A 19,850-nucleotide genomic window follows, 5' to 3' on the forward strand; every position below is an offset into this window, starting at 1 on the left:
TCATAGGTTATGAATGTGAAGTTGATCATATTCATCTCTCCAGCTGTGCATCTTGTGGGAAGACATTCATCACCGATTAATCTAGAGTTAGCATCAGTTCAGGAAGATGCCACACACACAAAAAAACATTTTAGGCATGACTGCACAGCACTTGCATCAAGACCTAAATGCTGCTGGTACATCAAGCCGTGCAGTTGAAGTCAAACATGGATCAATCAACATGAGACTGGTGCACTGATGAGGACAGCAGTTTTAGTATGCCATTGCTGTGCAACAACGAGACTGTTGAGATTTTATAGTCAATAAAGTTTAGTTCGTTCTGCCAACCCCTGAGCATGTAAAAGCCCTCTCTTACTTGTTTTCTACATTATATCCTCTAAAAATCATTATTGTATGATTCACAAATGTGGACATGAGGCTAAGACGTTTGCAGCAAACAGCCTTTTCTGGTTTGGAACTGCCCTTTAGTGATGTAACTGTGATGATCTTGCCTTTTTCCTTCTCTTCCCATTACTCACTGTGATGGAGATTGGGATGAGTTGGAGCTGAAACACTGTTTTCTCCTAACCGTTATCTGTTTTTATATCAGTGTAGATGAGAAACAGTGAAAAAAGGGGATGCAGCAAGGACTGAATAATGCATCTGCAGAGACTAACGTAAACTGCTTTTGAATCCCACAGCAAATGTCTCTAATGAGAGTGTTGTTTAAGATTTATGATTTTTGTTAATACATGCCCACATCCATACGTTTTATGCTAAAATTGACCTAGTGAAAATTGACATCCATGTGTTGAGCAATGCTTTTCACATCCATACATTTGCACCAGTCAAGTGCCCAGCCCACCAAGAGTTGTCTGTTCGACATTAGTCAGCTCCACTGCAGCAGTTGTTGGTTAACTGATTTTGCTTCAGGGCACCTTGTCATATGTGGTTGTGTTGGTAGGTTGGCAGGTTGTGGACATCCATCCTGATTGTTGGGCTGATTATTTGGGTATCACAACTGATCCCATCAAGTTGGATCCAGTCTGCTACCATCTGGGCCAGTTGAATTGAAAGATGAAATCAAACTGATGATGCCCCAGATCAGAGCTCCAGTCTGATATGTCAAACTGCCACTGGACTGGATTGTGACCTAGATACAGTATGTTTCTCTCACAGATGACACACACAGATCAATAGTCATAAAAGCTCAGGAATAAAGTCTCCTTTACCTCTCACGCTGGTTCATATCCCTGGTTAAGAGGGATTACATGGGTGATCTTTATGTGCTAATGAATAGTGGCTCAGTCAGTTTATCATTTGTTCCCTACATGTGCTCATAAATTAGGAGAAACCTTTATCCACCACCCCTCTGTGCTAATTTCGCTTTATATAATCCCATTTAATTTCTTTAATTTATTTCGCATGGACGAGGGTGTATAAAAGCACACACAAAGATATACTGCTGTAGGGTTTAAGGGCAGTAATGGAGTAAAAACATTCTGAAATATTTATTATGGAGGGAGAATGCCAGGCCATAGCTTCACATGTTATTGGAGGCAAATGTTATAAGTTGCAAAAATAACATCCATATTAACCCTTCAATAGGGATATGGTCAACAGTGTCTCACATGTCACAGATGCAGTACATGCAATCATTGTGCATTGACTTATTCAGCTAGTTTAGTAACTGTTGCCCATAATTTGATCTTTTACTAAATGTATATCACTTCAGTCAGATATTTAGCCTAATTATTTTCAGGCTTGGGATATTGCTCCAATTGATATTGGAGTTTCTATGATGACTTATGTCTTTTTTTAATTTGAATATATAACTTTAAGTCACACTTCACAGCCCTGCTGTTGAATCGGCAGCTTAATTTCTGACAGGATATGAAAGTAACAGAGAAGCAAGGCTTTGGGAGAAAGTGCTTTGATGAAATGTACTGGTTTGGAGTTACTCCCTTCTGCAAATGCAGTACCTACATGAACATTCAGATTAAAAAAACCTGTGGTATTGCATTTTATCCAGCAGTAGCCTACATATTGCACTTTCTAGTAGTTGTATCACAGAATGAAAACTATATGCTGCCACTGCATGGTGCACGTGACTCAAGACCACCAGTCAACTAATGTGAACAAACAGTCCAGTCTGAGAGTCTCTGCTAACCTCAGTCCAACATTTCTTGGGTCTAATATTACATTTTTGAAAAATGGTCATAATATTTATTGTGATATGGGAAAAGAATATAATCTGGAATTGGGGTAATTGTAATAGCGTTTAAAAGTTGTCTTAATGTATTATGTTGATATGAAAAATAAATGTCTCCGGAATTAAGCTTTCCTAAAACCTTGTTTTGCCTGTAAGTTAACTTTAACCTCTTACAGTGTGGGCGAATTTACCCAGGAATAGCTACAAACGACATACCCAAAGTAAATTGAAAGCTGCTCTTCAACCATTTGCACCAGCTGCATGATTTTGGTCTCATTCAAAAGATAACTCTCTAATTGTTCTTGCAAAACAGTGAAGAATCACTCCAAGTGCTTCTGGCACCGAGTCTGAATATACTGAATTTGAAGAAAATACACTCTGCCTGAATTCTTTTGTTGAACAAGATTTCTGAAGATGGGTACAGCTGGTAGTCCCGAGCTGAAATACACAATAGAAACATAGAACCAAGCGTTATCAAGTTCACCACCAACATTTCAGATAAAAGGGATAAAAACTTAACTTATTAGACAGGTTTTTCTAAGAATAACACCAGGCGTTCACAAGCAATTTGGAGATATTATAATATGTATTAATAAATATTATTTGTATTGCTCATAAATAACTATTATGTACCCATATTCCCTGTTAGTAGTAATGACACAGAGTAAGTGAAGTATAAACACATTTGTTCCGCCTAACATCCAGGAAGCGCCTGGACAGCGCTGAACGCTCCAAATATTAAGTTATGACAGTTTATGATAACACAATGTTACAAATCGATCTGCTGATTTCACAGATTGCAACAGCTGTTCATGGGCTTTTATCGTTGTGACGATGTTCACGGTGGATATCTTTTTACCGGAAACGAACAAGTGGACATTTGGCAATGACGCGGGAGCGTTTCTATTTTATTATTGCTGAAAACAGGATATTTATGAGGCTTCATAGGTAAGTGGGCTCAAAGTTATGATTTTGATTTTGAGTGTGCTTGCTAGTTTGAGGAGCTGATTGTACCGCTGTTGTGATTTTGATCTCAAAATCTAAATAGACGAGATTGTAAGCTTTCCAAAAGTATAAAATAAAAATATACCACATCCAGCATGATGGAATGTACACAACACATGGCACAATCAAACTCTGTCGTCCGTCGTCCACACGGTAAGAGGTTTTAATGATGGCCATTGTTTTAGCATTGCTATGTCAACAGTTGAATGACCACAAACTGCTGTGATACTTCTTTGTATGAGTTGACATTCTCATGCATGTTGCACTTTTGGCCACACCCTTATTAGTAATATTCATAGAAGAAGTTTGTATTTGGCAGCTGTTTGTTGAACATCTACTAGCATATCTTATTTATGCGTGTATAGAAGTGAAGTGCCTTTTGATATAACCTTTCTAAAACTGATGCCACTAGGTCCAGCTAACAATTCAGCAAACAGGACAATATAGTGTAGTCATTGTGCTCATTTCAGGAGGAAGTGCGTTGGTAGTTAGTGGGAGGCTGATGCCGAACAGCTTTTAACAGGAGAGCAAACGTTTCATCGTCATTGGCCATCCGAGATGTTTGATTGGGACAAATTGACTGCTGGATGCAATGTTTTATATCTCTTCAATTTAAAACCAACGTGGGCCATTTGATTTTTACTAAGGAGTAACAAAAAACCCATGCTTTACTAATGCCACTCATTCCCACTAATACATTAAAGAGAATGCTGATTGCGAACAGTTCAAAAGCTCTGGTTCCTCCAATTCGACTTGTGTATACAAAATAATATGTGCTCAAAATAGGGGTGGGCGACATGACCAAAATGTTATACCATAGTATATGTAATTTTTAGGGCTGTCAAGCGATTACAAAAATTAATCTAATTAATTACAAGCTTTGTGATTAATTAATCTAAATTAATCGCATAGATCAATATTTGCTGTGAGAAGCATTTCAAAATATTCAAATGAATTTGCAAGATGAGTGAATCACTGAGTAGCATTATAAACTGGTCATCATGTCTTTTATTTCTACAATATCTTGTATGCCACAATTATTTTAGACAACACAGACCAACAGTTTGACAATGTACAATTTCAAATTGGGCATAACATCTTTCATCGCACAATAAACAATTTTTAAAAGTTGTGTCTTTGACGCCATCTGTAAAGCCTCCGTTAACCCCTTTCCTCTACCACCTGCAGTCCATTGCAATACATTTCGCGATTGAGTTGTTAATGTGTCCCAGGTAGACCGACTCATTCTGCTTCTGAACGCCTGATCGAGATGTATGACGATCGCTCACTTTAGCATCAGCGGCAGTGCTAGCTAGCTCCGAGCTAGCTGCTAAGTGCTTTGCGTTGAGGTGATATTTCAGGCTTGAAGTTCTCTGATGGTACGACAATTATTTTCTGCAGGAATCTCACAGAACGGAGCATCAACCGTTCCATCCGGGAGTTTATTAAATGTAAACTTTCCATTCACTGGTCCAAGTAACGTCTTCTCACCCGCTTCCATCATGATGACGAGGCTGCTGGGTGATGTAAAGAGTCAAGGTGGGGGCATCTAAGAGCGCGATTAATCTGCGTAATTTTTTTTAGTGATTAATTAATCGAGCCCTAGTAATTTTATATCATGGTACCGGTATATATCACGATACAGTAATTGTTCTGTAAATCCAATTAATATATGGCTTAATATCATATGCTTGAGTTAATAAAACTCAAAACAGTAAAACTAAAATTCTTTCAAAGTAGAAGCTTTAAGGTTCCTGAGAGCAATTTCAAGTGTTACAGGTTTAAGGTTAACGGGTGCAAATAAATACCAGCCTGACTTCATTCAGTATATATAAATCAATAGACTTGACTTTTCCTGAAGGTTTTGCTCATCTTTAATCTAAAAAAGTTGACAAAATACTGTGCAAATGGCTGGTAATCATATAACCAGAGTGCTGCCTCATCCTGGTTTTACAATGTTACTCTCCTCCTCCATGTCTGCCCAAATAAGGTTACCTAGCGAGGATAACTATGTGCGAGGTCGCGCGAGAATAACTTCCCCTTGATGGAAACGGTATTGCAGAATCTCTACCAGTGTCTACTACTGGTGCACGGTATAAACCGTCATATCGCCCAACACTAGCTCAAAAGTATTGAATGATTATGAGTCAATATATGAACATGTATAGTAAGGATAAAAGACAAGTTTTTTAAAATCCAAAATAGGCATGTGTTACTCCCGAGTACATGCATAAGTATGTAGGTTTTCTAGCAGCTTCTCCACTTGATGCTCGGCTTGATGATTCAGAAGCGACCGTTCAAAATTTGAGTCACCCTTTGTATATGTCCAATTGGAACACCTGGGAATGAGAACAAATTGAAACTGCATTAGGCGTTGTGGCAGTATTGTAAGTTAAAAGGCACAAACCCTGATTCCCCAGTGTAGCATCTATTTGATAGTATTAAACTGAGCCTGGCAAAGTGACATCCTTGACCTCTCCAGCATCACCAGCCTGCCTTTAAAGAGCTGTGGTGGTGTGGAGGGGTAATGCAGAGCATGGTATGAAACGGGTCTTAATTGGCTGGCAGGCTTTATGAAAGGTCTCTCTGGGGAGCCCCATTGATTATTTATAGGCAGGCTGCATCAAAGAGCCAACTGCCACTCCAGCAGCAACCCTGGAAATCAGAGAAATCAGAGATCACCAGATACTGTACATCCACAACTTTCTGTGGTTATAGAGAGAATTTATAAACAGAAAGATACATCGTGATGGAAGGAATTGTATGAGAACAAGAGGAAGCAATAACAGCAAAGATAGCAGGAGAATAATTTGTGAGGATTCTGTGTGGAAATGAATTTTGGTACACACGATTTTGTGCTTAGAAAGTGTTTTCTTTTGTTATCCTCTGCATCCCTATGAATATACATAAGCCATACACCTAACACACAACTTGTTTTAGCAACCTGTCCTTGACGGATAAGGACAAAATGTCACCTCAGTCTAGATTATTTTTCTCTGTATTTTTTCTTGCATATTGTTTGATTTTTGCATATTAATATACCTGCATGTGTCTGTGTTGTCTGTGAAAAAATGTAGTACCCCAAACCAGTGTTAAAATGTCACATCCGCTCCAGTGATGCATTGACTCAGTTCACAATATTTTCTGACAGAGCGTAGGAATAGCCGTGTCCTCAAATGTACTCTTTGCAGTATAGGCAAAAAAGAAATGTAATGGGTTTTCCATAACATTAAAATGTTTCTCTCTGTTTTTCACATTTCCAGCTCTATCTGCGGCCATAGTGAAGTGATAATATAACTCATGAACGGCATAACGTTATGATTACCCTGCTGTGAGCCTAGGACTATCACTGTAACTTGTATGTCAGTCTTGTGTGTGTGTTTAATTTGGAAAAAGGAGATCTGCAGGCAAAGGCACATCTGGTTGCTGTGTCAGCTGTGTGAACTGGATAGAGACAGTGGCTTCGGGATGTAGTGCAGCTACTGTAGAGTATTGATTCCAAAAGCTTTTAGCGCATGGCTAATTTTCCATATGGGGCCTCTGCATGTGGCCCGAGGCTGTGAATGGGTCAGGCAGTGTTTTGTTTACACTGAGTGGTTAATCTGTGTGAGCTGGCTATGTATGTGACTGTGTCAGAGAGAGAGAGAAATTGTGTGTGTGTGTGTGTGGACACTTTGATTTTGAAGGCGGCTACTGTAACTAAGCTTCTCTCTACTTTAATGCATACACAGATATACTCACAGATACAGAAATATTTGCAGTTATATATGCTTCATATATTGCACTGTAAAGTGGACTTGGAATGTAATTTATATAAATAATTGCAGTTTTAGGGTTCAGTCACATTGTTTTTCATATATTTTCCCTAATTGTCCTGCCACATATCATGCAAGACTCTCTCTCTCTCTCTCTCTCTCTCTCTCTCTCTCTCTCTCTCTCTCTCTCTCTCTCTCTCACAAAATACCTTTCAGTAATATGCTTCAAGACCCTGAGGTTCTTGACTTTAAGAGATGCTCCATACAGTACTACATACTGTACTTCACCAAAGATCTTGCTTGGATTAGTGATCTCTTACCTGGTCCAACAACTTTTGTTACTGCACCATTTGGTTTATTTGTCCTTCTTTCTCTGCACTTCTGCCACGCCTGCAGGATAATCTAACAAAAAGAAATCCAGCATTGACCACTGCAACATTTTTTTTATGACCGTTCAAATACAAGGAAATTGTCAATGTGTTATAATGTAATTCAAGCTAAATTTCCTTTTATTTTTCTCAAATTTGTACTGTAAAATAGCTTCAAATTTGACATGGTCATAGTCAGGGTAACCCTGCGCAGGATAACAATGAAACATGTCAACAAACATCTGAAGGACAGTTTAAAAATGAAGACATTATCAATCTGTTACAAAATCCTTGAGCAGAAATCCATTGCACTTATGGAAACGTTTAAAAAATTTTTTTTATATATATAGGACTTCTTTGGACACATGTGCAACAACTTATCCAACAACTTATCCAAGTAAAAAATGCAGTTTTTACAGTGCTGCGGTCTTGTTTGTCCGTTGTCATCTTTTCGTGCTGTGACGTTATCAGTTATTTATTTTTGTGTTTCATTGCATGGGAAAAATGTCATTGCGTAAGTTTCGTGGATAAAGTGTTAGACTTAGCAGCCCTCTGCATGTAAAGCATTACTTGGAAAATTACATGCACAGCTCAAATTTGATGTGCGCTACCAGGCATATGCATGTGGTATATTGAGCCCTGCAGATGATGCCAAAGGCATTGAACCATCTAGTTAACAATCCTTATCTGCCATTATATGAGAGCTCAGAGAGCAGCAACTTTTTTGTTGTGACAACCTTGCTTTTAATGCCTCAGTTAAACTGTTGCGTTCTCCGATACTCCGGGGATGAGGGGAGTAACTATAGAATAACATAGGGGAAATAAAATTGGGAAAAAGAATTAGGGAAAACCGAACTGAACAATTGCAATAAGGATAACTATCTTATAACCAAAAACAACCCATTCAGTTAGAAACTATAATCACGGCCACGGAATTATCCAAAAATCAGACAATACTGGCCACAATTATCACACTAATCGAAACAACAGAGTTCTCACAATAGCATGGCTTCAGGCCCACTGGCACATGCCGCAGCTCTCCCCTGGTCCTTTATCCTGCAGGCCCTGATGAATGATGGAGAGTACCTGAGTAAGGGTGGTACCTGGAGAGAGTCAATCAGAGGGAGCAACACACCACAGCATGTAACACCCCCTCATATAGACCAAACCACTGTTTGGCTACAATTAACACCGTTATTAACACCACTCTATAACATATCATTGAGTGCATTATTGATGAAATCATCTCCCCAACGGGACAGCACATCAGTCACCACATTGTCTGCTCCCCTCTTGTGCTTGATCACAATGTTAAAACCTTGTAAGCTACCAGCAGGGCCCAACGCATCAACCGCTTGTTATGAATGTACATCTGGGCCAGGGAGACTTCGCCTTACTGCGACAGCATAGGACCGGCTACAGAAGCACTAGCATCAACTTCAAGGCTAAAGGGACTCTTAGACTGACAATATGGTCTGCACACTTGTTTGAGTACACCACCACGTCATCACAATACACATCACAAATGGTCACATCCCCAATCACCACTGTCACCAAAACACACAATGCAGTCAGCAGTAACTGGTTACCAGACTTTGTTCTAGGTAGTAGACAGAAACTTGGAGTAGCCTCACGGGTCAGCGGCAGTGACACTTTAGGAGCAGTAATAGACTCTCTTACTCTTTCAGGCTCCTTTTTTGAAGGGCAGCTCCAGTTCCTAAAGAGTCATCCAACTCAACTCAGGTGTACCTTAAACAGTCCTATCTCATGTCCTTCCCCTGATGGTCCATTGGTGGCCCAGCCCTTTCCCTGGTAGCGCTTTAAAAAGACATGCTGCTTTCAAAAGCCTTTTCCTGATGCAGGGTGATGGCACCACCATTCCTTCACGTCCCGCTAGAGCAGAGGTCACCAACTTTTTTGAAACTGAGAGCTACTTCAAGGGTACTGAATAATACGAAGGGCTACTTGTTTGATACAAACTTCCTGAATAACATAGTTGCACGGTTCACCTTTAATGATAATTTTATCATTAATAATAATAATAATAAATATTTATATATGTGAAAGACTGTCTGATCACATGTTAATGTTAATTATTCCTCACAATGATTTACCAAGGTAGGAAACTCAGATATATTTATACATGCAACATTATTTATTTATGTTCTCAATCTATTTCAACATTTGAAAGTTATTTCACATCTCTGATATTTTTGTAAATATCTTTATTGACAGTTTTGTATGAATGAGCACATTTGTAGCATTTTGTTCAAAATCACACCGGTTATATTTTAGTACAAAGTATCACTTCTGTAAAAACAATTAGGAAATCATTAACTGTCACATCTTCAAATCATATCCTGTTTGTACAAACACTAACTTTGTAACATCGCAGAGTGGAGATCACATCGGAACCTTTCTTCTCGTCTTTGAAGTGTTTTCAACAACATCATTGCATCTTTCAAGACCTCTCCGTCCGAAAAGGCTTTCTTGTTCTTTATTTAAAATGTGCAGCTCTAAATGAAGCTTCAGTTGCTTTCTGTGACTTGTTCACCGGCCTCGTGAACAGAGACGCTGCTGTCCAAAGCTGCCTTTAACTCTCAACTTGTTCTGCCCGCAGTGCTGCAGCTGGGGAGTTAGTTAGTTAGTTAGTTAGTTAGCATGGTAGCTTTGTGACACGTACCGAAGTGTCTCTCCACAATGTGCCGCTTTGCCGTCGCCCCGCAAATGAGGCGTACACACTTTTCTTTCACTGTTGTAAAACAATTATTATTCCTCCCAATCATTATGAAAATAGTTAGTTTTCTTTCGCTTTTCTGCCATGTTTAGTGTAAAAAATGCCCCTAGCGTCCCATCGTAGCTGCTCGCGCTAGCTTATCTCAGCGAAATGGTAAATGGAGATGTGGCTTGCGCGTGGAACTCTGACCCCAGACAGGGTCAGAGTTCATATACATAAAACATTTTTGTTTTTAAAATTCTATATTTAATATTGTCATTTTAAAATAAAGAATAATTCAGGTGTTATTGATAAAAGCAAACAAACAGCAAAACAATTAAATACAAATTTTAGTGTGGTCAGCTCCATGGTGACTAGTGCTATTTTTAGAACATGCCCTGCGGGCGACTCACGTGGTCCCTGCGAGCGACCAAGTGCCCACGGGCACCGCGTTGGCTATCCCTGCGCTAGAGAGTGAAAGAGGGAAGAGAGAGAGAGAAACACAGAAAGAAAAGCTAGAAAATCAATACATATTACAATTAAATTATATGAATCTCAATATCTAATTCTCACCCTGTAATGCCACATTTCTCACGCCAACTTAAGTCTATGATGGAATTGACGTCTGGAAAATTGCTATTCATCATATTTATCTTTATTTAAAGTGAAAAATAGATGTCTACTCTCTTCTGAGGTCAGCGCTATTCAAAGACAAATCAGCCAATTACACCCGGTAGCCTGAAATATCCCTTCTAACATACAGACAATACAAAATACGATAGCAGATGGCTAAAACCCAATTCTCCCTTTTTGTTTGATGCTTCTCCGCCTTACCAATGAATTCAAATTCACTATGAGAGAGACTGAGGTAGCAAGAGAATGGAAGATGGAATGAATGGGAATGTTTTAATGGACAGAGATATAAAGTGTGTATGTGTGTGAATAAATGTGGCCCCGGGTGACTTCAGTTTGTGAGTGGCCATGACATTTGCTTTACCAGGTGTAGAGGAGCGTGAAGCAGACTCTGATGGGGTCTGTGAACAGTTATCACATTTACTCCAGGCCACGGGCTATGTTGCTGGTTTGTCAAAGCTGACTGTATGTAATGCTCTCCCTCCCTCTCGCCCACCCTCTCGCTGGCTATCCCACCTACCCTTTCTGTCATAACGCTGCCAAACTCCCTTTTCTTTCACGCTCCCTTTCTCTGCTCTTTTTCTTGGCCCACTGACTGTCTTCGCCACATCCTCTCTGACCCGCTCTGCTTCATGCTCCCTCAGCCAACTGCTTACCTTTTATCTTTCTCCCTCCCTGTGCCCAAGCTTCCTTTTTTCCAAGGTGTACTTCTTAGAGGGGAGCAGGCAGGTCTAGCTGATGGCTGGCCGTAGATTCTAGTTGTATTTGTGAATGCCCTCATGTACAGCTCCATGACAACAACTTTTAAAGCCTAGGGGATGTTTCAGATACATGCATACATTGCACTGGATCCATGCACACATTGCTCTGTATGGTCATGAATTATTCACTTTGTTTTCACTGGGCTGTAGCACAAGAGATGGGGTGAGGGGATGGGGTGAAAGAAATCTGAGCTGAAGAGAAAAGAGGTAGTAGCTGTTAGCTGAGGCATAGGATCTACCCTCCTTATAATTCTAGTCCACTCTCTTAATGTTCCCAAGAAATGGGAGTTATACAGATAATCTGGACTGCAGTGTTAACCTATAGGTTTAGCTCCCAAATGTTTTTAATTAGCTCGGTTGCCAGCCAAGTCTCTAAACGGGTATAAGATATCATCACACTAGACTATACACATTAGAGGTGCAGGAGTATTGTGTCACTTTAGAATGATAGGGAATGCTGATAATGATATAATTGAGTCTTTATCCAGCCCTAGCCCCTTTTTTTCAGGCCAGATTCAAGGTCCAGATATTTAATTATGCAGTTGAACCAGTGCCAAGTGCTGATCATTTATTACATTTATGATATATATTATGCTATATATTTATATATGGGTGTATAAGTGGGTGTCTGTTGCTTCTTTTGTGTGACAAATGATCTAAAACCTCAAGCTGTTACATTTTTTGTAATAATCGAAGAAGAGCAGTAAATCCTCTCATTTGAGAATCTGGAACCAGACAGTTTTGCTAGATAATGACGAGTAATCAATGATCAAAGTTCATTCAGATATATTTTCTGTCTCACTAACTAATCCTTTAGTTACCCAAGCGAGTCAGCTCTTGTTGGAAAATGACATACTCATACAAACACCGGAGTTATGCCTCAATCTGAAATATTTAAATCTGCCAGAATAGACTGTAGAACATAAACCGCAAATCTTTGTTCCTTTTCCTTTTCCTTGCCTTTTTTCCAACCAGATAACTTGTTCCCTGTATGTAGATCTCTTCAAGTGCTGTTGCCCGCACAGTTTGTCCTTGTATGATGCAAGTAGGATGAAATCCCTCCCTGGCTCTGCTATCTAGGGGAATCATTTTTGCTATTGGCAAGCCATTTTAGGTCTTTTTGCCACATTCCCAGATTGTAATCCTTCTAATTGTGTGATCTGTTGTTATTTATTATACAGTTCATGTACTCAGATATCATTTATTTTGAACAATTCAAGTGTTGCACTGATGTTGGCTGATGATATTGACAAATGCACAACTCTAAATGTTATTTGAAACTAGTAACAGTATGTTGTGTAATTTGTTAATTGATGTTGGTATTCTATTGTGTCAGTTTTTTATTTATTGAGCCACACTACAAGGTCTGGTTAAGCGTTATCAATTTTCCTTGCCCTAAAGACTTGGCATGTGGAAGTCGCATGCATGCAGAGTGATCTGCTAAATCTTCTAATGTATTAGGGCTACCTGCCGTGCTCTTTCTCCAAAGCTAATGGGATTACATACTGTTGAGTGTCCAGCAGTCACATGCAAGCCTCTGTAGTGCATAGGAATACATACAGCTTTCCTTCTGCTGGGTGAATACAACAATGAGAAGTATATATGTGACTTTGAATTTAATTTCACTCCACATTTTCTTTTAACCAAGCAAGTGGGTTAATTTTATAATCCAAATATTTTTACAAATAATTTGTGTTTACCTTTGTGTTTATTTTGCCTCCAAATTAGCACCTTAGTAAATACTCTGTTTCACAACAAATTCACAAACAGTGGATTGCAGCTGCTGATTACATACAGATATTGCTATAATATTACAGCACGAACACGACCACATTTTTTTGCAACCAAGTTCAATTTGTCCTTTTCTTTTAATAAATGTTACATTTGCGACAAGAGCACAGGAGACAGAACCATGGCAGAGAGAAAAATAAAAACTTCAGACTGTAAAATAATACATATAATTATAATTTTTATTGATAGTCCACTTTTCAAGACATAAGCACAAAGTATATAAAATAATTAAAAAGCATGAACAATATGCAAGAGGTAAATTACTTATTTAAAGATGGCATGATTGCATGACACCCCTTATTAATGCGCTTCAGTTACCAACTCTCAGAAGATGCTAATAATTTACTGTAACTGTGTTTGGCTATTAGCGCTGTTCCATTCCATAGAAAGGGGCCAATTTTGCAGCAAATGTATCCATGTTACCGCATTTAAACACCTGCAAATTGCGTAGGAGCACCAAGTTCGGTGTGCATTTCATTGCGGGTGCTTTGATAATCACACAATATATTTTTTTCTTAATCATGCAGTTTAAGCAGCCGCAAAAGCCGCGTTATCCTTTTGTGAATTTGCCGCTGAGATTTTCCTGTTGGTTAAGTCTTTCCACAAGGTCATCCAGCATGTAGGGTTTTAAACTCTTTTCTCAAAGAAGCTCACAGCAGAAATCTGAGGCTTGCTAAAACTATTATCACAGGAAATCCAATGAGACTGAAACTTTACACAGGGAAGAACCACTGGCAGAAACTCTACCCCCTCCCTTTCTCTCTGTCTCGATCATCTCTCTCTTCAACCACAAACAGTGATGTTTGTTTACTTATAGCATGAGGCCAGAATAGCTATTTCATTTGTGTTTCTGGGTCTTGATATCAGCAGCTTCCACGTCCTCTCTTGGACAACTTTTGCCATACCGTCCAGATGTCTGATGATTGGTCGAGTTTATGTGATGATTGCCTTTAATCTGTCTCTCTCCACTAACCTTCACTACATTTAGATTTTTAAGTTTACAAAATACAAATACACGCATGAGTTTTGAAACCAATGAGGACTTTGTCTTCACAAATCACTTGCAGAGGACACAGAGCAGAAGGCTGTTGACGTCTGATTAATGGGTGTAAATATTCCTGCAGCCTGAATTTTTGTGAGAGTTCCTTGTGAGTGTTTGTTTGTATGTGTTCATATACATCCACATGTGTGTGTCCACTCAAGTGCTCACATTATCTTGTGTAACAGCAGCTTCAGAGATTTCATTACTTGTGCTCTAAATTCCACCCAATAAGAAAATGCTGTCTTTGGTCTGTCGGGTCAGCTTGAATGATGATGGCTCAATGATGGCACTGAGAACACAATGGAGCATAGCACTGACTTAAGATCACAATTAATCATTTACAGACCTGCCACACATTCATGGCATATTTTACTTGTATGACAAGCTCACTTATTCAAATGTTGAGCTTTGAAACTGGTAATACTCAAGCCCTTAAGTATGTTTCTTCTTCATCACACAGAGGTCATGTACCAATCTTCTCTGATAAGCAATGCTATTGTCATCTTGAGTTTAACTGAATATGACAGCATGAACTGAATAGGCCAATACCTTAAGCATGTTGGTTGGTCAATTTAAAAACAACACATCTTTCTTCATAAAACATGACAGTCATGAAATCGCTCTGGGATGCCTGTTTTACAACGCACAGATCAAAATCAAGGTCAGATCGACATTATTTGTTTATCCCTTAATGATAGTCCCAGTCTCATTGCTTCACAGGGCCTGTGTGATCAAACAGCAAATGAAACAACACCCCTTTTGAGAATGACCCTCAATGAGAAGAACTCCCACGAAACCTCATCGTCTTTTTTGGCACCATGCTCTGTCTATGCGTCACTATTTACCTGGTAACCATTTGATCAGCAACACCCCCCACAGAGCATGAAGGCCAAATTCTGCCCAACATTGATCTGCAAACACAACCCCCCCGTGCTGTGCTGACTTCACCACAGTGTCCGTACACTACAGCAAGAGCAACAGTGTGTGACAGCAACAATGTCACACTACATGTATGAACACAGTCGTACAAACATGTGCAGAGTTTCATTGTATGTGGTGTGGAGAATTTAAGTTGCTTTACACTATATAAGCATATTAAAAAAATTGTAATATCAGACTCATGTGCAAATGTTACCTGTTTTATCAGCAGCAGTCAGCATTATTTGGGTAATAGTGCCTCTGTTAAACACCATCCAAAGACAATCCAGATATTTTTATGAAAATGTTGAGTAATCCCCCTCTATTATGCTTTTTTTATCATCTGTTTGTTTTTATTCTTTTTAAGAATTAAATGTGCCTAATTTCTGACTAATTTCATTAGGATTATCGTTTGTGCAAATCACAGATTAGAGTTATGTAATCTTACACCATTTTATAAATGTAATAACTTCAATTTAGCTTTATCTATGCATCTCTGCACCGTTTTATTTCCAAGTCCCCTTATACTTATCTTCTCTCTGTGTTTTTACTCTTCATCTCTCGGTAATCTCCTAATACCCCCTCCTCTTTGCCCATTCCCTCTCTGCCACCCTCCTTTCCTGCCTCTCTCTCACTCCCTCTTTTTTTTTTTCCCAGGCGAGTGATGCACGCTGCAAACGGTGTGTGCTTGCAGTGTGAGCGATAGCCATCGGTGTGTGTGTGTGTGTGCTTGTGTGTGTGTCTGGAGAGAGAGAGAGAGAAACATAGACCGAGCCCCTAACACGGAGCATGCCTCTGCGTCCGGCAGCCGGCAAACATGAGCCACCCAGCCCTCCACGGCAGGACCAGCAGCAGCAACAGCACACACACACACACTCACACACACTCACACACCCTTACACACACACCGCAAACGGCAGCCAGGGGGCCAGCACTGACAGCGGCAGCTCCCGGGAAGAGGACAGCGCCGTTCCCATTCTGGCTTTCCGTCCCGTTGCAGAGCGGAGCCACATTGCAAGAGCACCCATGGAGGAGCCGACAGGCAACACCGTGGTCATCCGCATTGGAATCCCAGACCTACAACAGACGGTAAGAGCTCGCTCTGTAGCCACTGTTGGAGAGAGGATAAAAGAGAGGGAAGCTGCCTCTCCCCCTTCCTCTCTTACCGGGTGCTTTCTACCTCTCTTCTGTCTGCTTTTTGGATTTTTCTTGTTTTTTCTTTCAACCATCTTCAGTTTTCTCTTTTACTCTCTCTTTACAATTCTTTCTTTATCCCGTTCATCTTTTTTCTCCTTTCCCTCTTTCTTCTTTTGGTATGCTTACTTAGTGGCTGTATTTTCTTGCTGGCTTCTGGGGGTTCCACTCCTCCCTGCCTACTTCACTGATGTGTTGCTAATAAATCTATCTCTTCATTAACTGGGTTCCAGCTGACTTTGACAACTAGCCATTTAGGGTGAGAGCAGGAGAGGGAGGGGGGAGGGAGAGAAAAGGCATCATGGATAAAGAAGGCTATAAGAGGCATTGTAAATCCAAACGAAGACACAACGTAGAGAATCAAGATAGTAATACTTGAACTGTGAAACTTTACCTCAATCTCTCGCTCCCTTTCTGTTTTTGCTGTGTGCTCACACAGAATAAGAGATCCAATCCTACATTCTTCTTCGTAAAAGCTTTACACAGGAGTTTCCCTGAAGATGTAGCCTGTGTCTGTGTAAAAATGCAGAACCACACTGTGAGATTGATCCTTTCTTCCCTTTATTTTCCCATTTCCACATACAGTATGCAGTGTTTCTCTTTTCACAAAATCACTGGGACCATACTGAAGTGTGTTTGTCCCTGTATTTGTTTGCTGCAGAGGGTAGTATGGAATAGGGCAAATGTCCAGATCCAAAATAGGTTTATTTCATCATTTTTTAAGCTCTGCTATTGTAATTTAAATGGGTTCAGCAACAGCTATCTTAACATGGTTGAGTGATTATTTGGGCACTACAACAACAGCTATTGTTAATGAATTGTTCTAGTAGTGCTTATTGCAGCTGTTTTAAAGTAAGTACTTCATTATTTACTGTAAAGTAAGGACAGTATTCCCATTACAATGTCCATAAATCAAAGGTTAAAATGATCTTGAACAGAAAGTGATTGCTTTGAATTGTAATTGTACCTTCATTGGTTGTCGAATGAAATGAATTGTGTTATTAATTAAAAACATCTGTAAGATCACACTTTTAGAGATTCCATGTGACCTTTTCTATGTCACAAAACAGTATTACGCCTTTTATAACTAATGTGCCACAACACTTCTCTAATCTTCCCTCCTCTTCTCATTTCAACTGGAGACATCCTATACTAATGGTATATCAAAATGCAGATCAAACCTTTACAGCCAGTCACTGCATAATGTGCTCAGGTACTCAGTTGGCTTTCTATGGGTGGCTTAGTTTGAGTGTCCGTTTGATTCTTTCTCCAGGCATTGATGGCAAAGGCAAGTGAGGCTGTTTTTGTGTTATTGTTGTTTACCTCATTGTTGTTGGCTTCTTGGCTACAATGACCCATTGTATGTTAGTGAGGCCCCGGCACTACATGCTAGGAATAAAGACAGGAAATAAAAGGAGAGCAGTTGAAAAGAAAGCAGAGAATTCCCCAAAGGTGCTGCACAATCGCCGTCTGTGAACAAAAATGTCTTTCAGTAGAGCTCAAACACACACAAACACACACATATACACACATTCAAGCATGTTCATACATATCATATATAATGATGTACTGTTTGCATGCACAAACTATCACACTTAAACATGCTTTTACATGCATGCACACTCTAACTTAAACGTGCACACATGCCCTTAAATCCTAATCCCATTGCCAAGGGACTTCCCTTAATGTGCTTATGTAATGTTAAAATGCTCAACAGATCATTAGTTTAACTTTCAAGGAGTCACATTTATCCCAATATATTGACAAATAGGCAAGAGCACATGCAGTGTGACATAGTGATAGATGGAAAGACAAATAGAGGGAGAGCCTGAAAGTCTGACAGGCAAACATTAGAGGCACATCACAGATGGCAAGACTGACAGTTTGAATCTTTTCTGGAGCAGTCAAAAGTGACTTGTGTGTACTCTGAGTGAGCATGAGATTACACTAGAATAGTCAGCCTGAAGTTGGATTACACACCTCCTGCTGTGTATCTAGCCTGGATCAGGAGAATGAAGCACAATGCAAAGAACCCACCAGTCAACGCTTAACAGGAGAGAAGGGAGGCGCGAGGCATCATGTGGCATAGTGGTGCCTCAAGTCCAAAATTACTACTCGCACTTCTTTTTTCAGTACCTGGCCTGTTATGTCCAATTGCCAATAATTTGCTAGCTAATCAGTTTGAAGTATTTATTGCAATTATTGTATGTTTTTTGTGCAGAATAATTTCATGTGGAAACATAAGATATCAATTTAAAGGAGATCTAAAAGATTAAACCCAGTTTGTGTTGAACGTATTCTTCTTAGTGTTTGGTGAGGGAGTGAAGTGGCTGAAACAATGATGGTGGAAATGTCAAATGCTGCTAAGTGGTGGGTAAAAAAGTGGGATTTGGAATTTTAAAAGTTTTGACTTTTGGTTTGTACATTTGGGCCAATTCCACTTTGTTAAGAAGACAACCTGTGAGTAGACATACTTAAAATTAATTATGGGGAAATGGAATGGACTTTGGTGTCATTAGGTGCAACTTTAACTAAGTACTGTGTCTTGGCAGTAGGAGGCCGTAAAGCTGCATTAGCAGTCGATACCACCATTTGTTCAGTCAGACTAAAGACCCTGTCACACATATCCGTATGACAGAAACGTATGCCGGCGCATACGAATATTTGTCAGAGTCCAAATACGTCCAACTTTTCATCGGATCGGAAAAGTGAGCATATACAGATACGCATGTCTAACCTATTGATAGCGCATCACTTACTTATACAAAATGTATCAGACCAACGAATGCATAAGGTATACAAAAATATGGCGTATACAAAATATCGGCATAACACGCTGGTGTACGTACATATAAGGTATAAGTAGTATTCATTAAGAGCTCACTGTGTTACGCTGGGGTGCGTTTGTTGTTTTGAACATGTTCCAAATTACCAGACGTACCCGACGTGTGCTTCATAAGATATGCTGACGTTACGTGACGTTAGACATACGTGAATACGGAATACGTAGTTGAATATTTACCTACGTAAATACAGTACGTGAATATTATACCTACGTAAATACCTACGTGAATACCTACGTGACTACGTTAGAGGAACGTTAGATATAGGCTACGTCGGCTGACGGTGAACCCTACAGCCAATTTATTGATAACGAGTGGATAACCTATTCCTACCCTATGTTAAGATGATGCCTGACGACGGAGTAACTTATTAAACGTGTTTCTACAGTACAGCTAGCGTTCAGCACTCTAGCCGTTCTCCAGCATCAGCATGACGTGAACCAGATGGCATTTTTCCAGCTCCGTTGGCCAGACGCTCTGATACGTTTTAAATAAGTAAGTGATACGCTATCAATGTTTGACATACGTATAATAATTTGTTATGTATTTGTTATGTATACGTCAGCTACAACACCGCTGTGGAGAAGTTGGACATATTTGGACTATTTGAATATTTGAGCTAATTTTCATATA

The 19,850-nt window shown here is 39.6% G+C and overlaps 1 protein-coding gene across 2 annotated transcripts in view; it reads left to right on the top strand.

The window, feature by feature from the left end:
• Positions 1-15,969: 15,969 nt before the first annotated feature.
• The window catches only part of shank3a (SH3 and multiple ankyrin repeat domains 3a), a 133,530-nt gene continuing 129,649 nt past the window's right edge, over positions 15,970-19,850 (top strand). For both annotated transcript variants that reach the window (XM_029432994.1, XM_029432997.1), the window contains exon 1: positions 15,970-16,269. In XM_029432994.1, the coding sequence (XP_029288854.1) occupies positions 15,970-16,269 (300 nt within the window). The remainder of the gene's footprint in view (positions 16,270-19,850) is intronic.

The sequence above is a fragment of the Cottoperca gobio genome, chromosome 6 (genome assembly GCF_900634415.1).
Source record: "Cottoperca gobio chromosome 6, fCotGob3.1, whole genome shotgun sequence".
Classification (NCBI taxonomy): domain Eukaryota; kingdom Metazoa; phylum Chordata; class Actinopteri; order Perciformes; family Bovichtidae; genus Cottoperca; species Cottoperca gobio.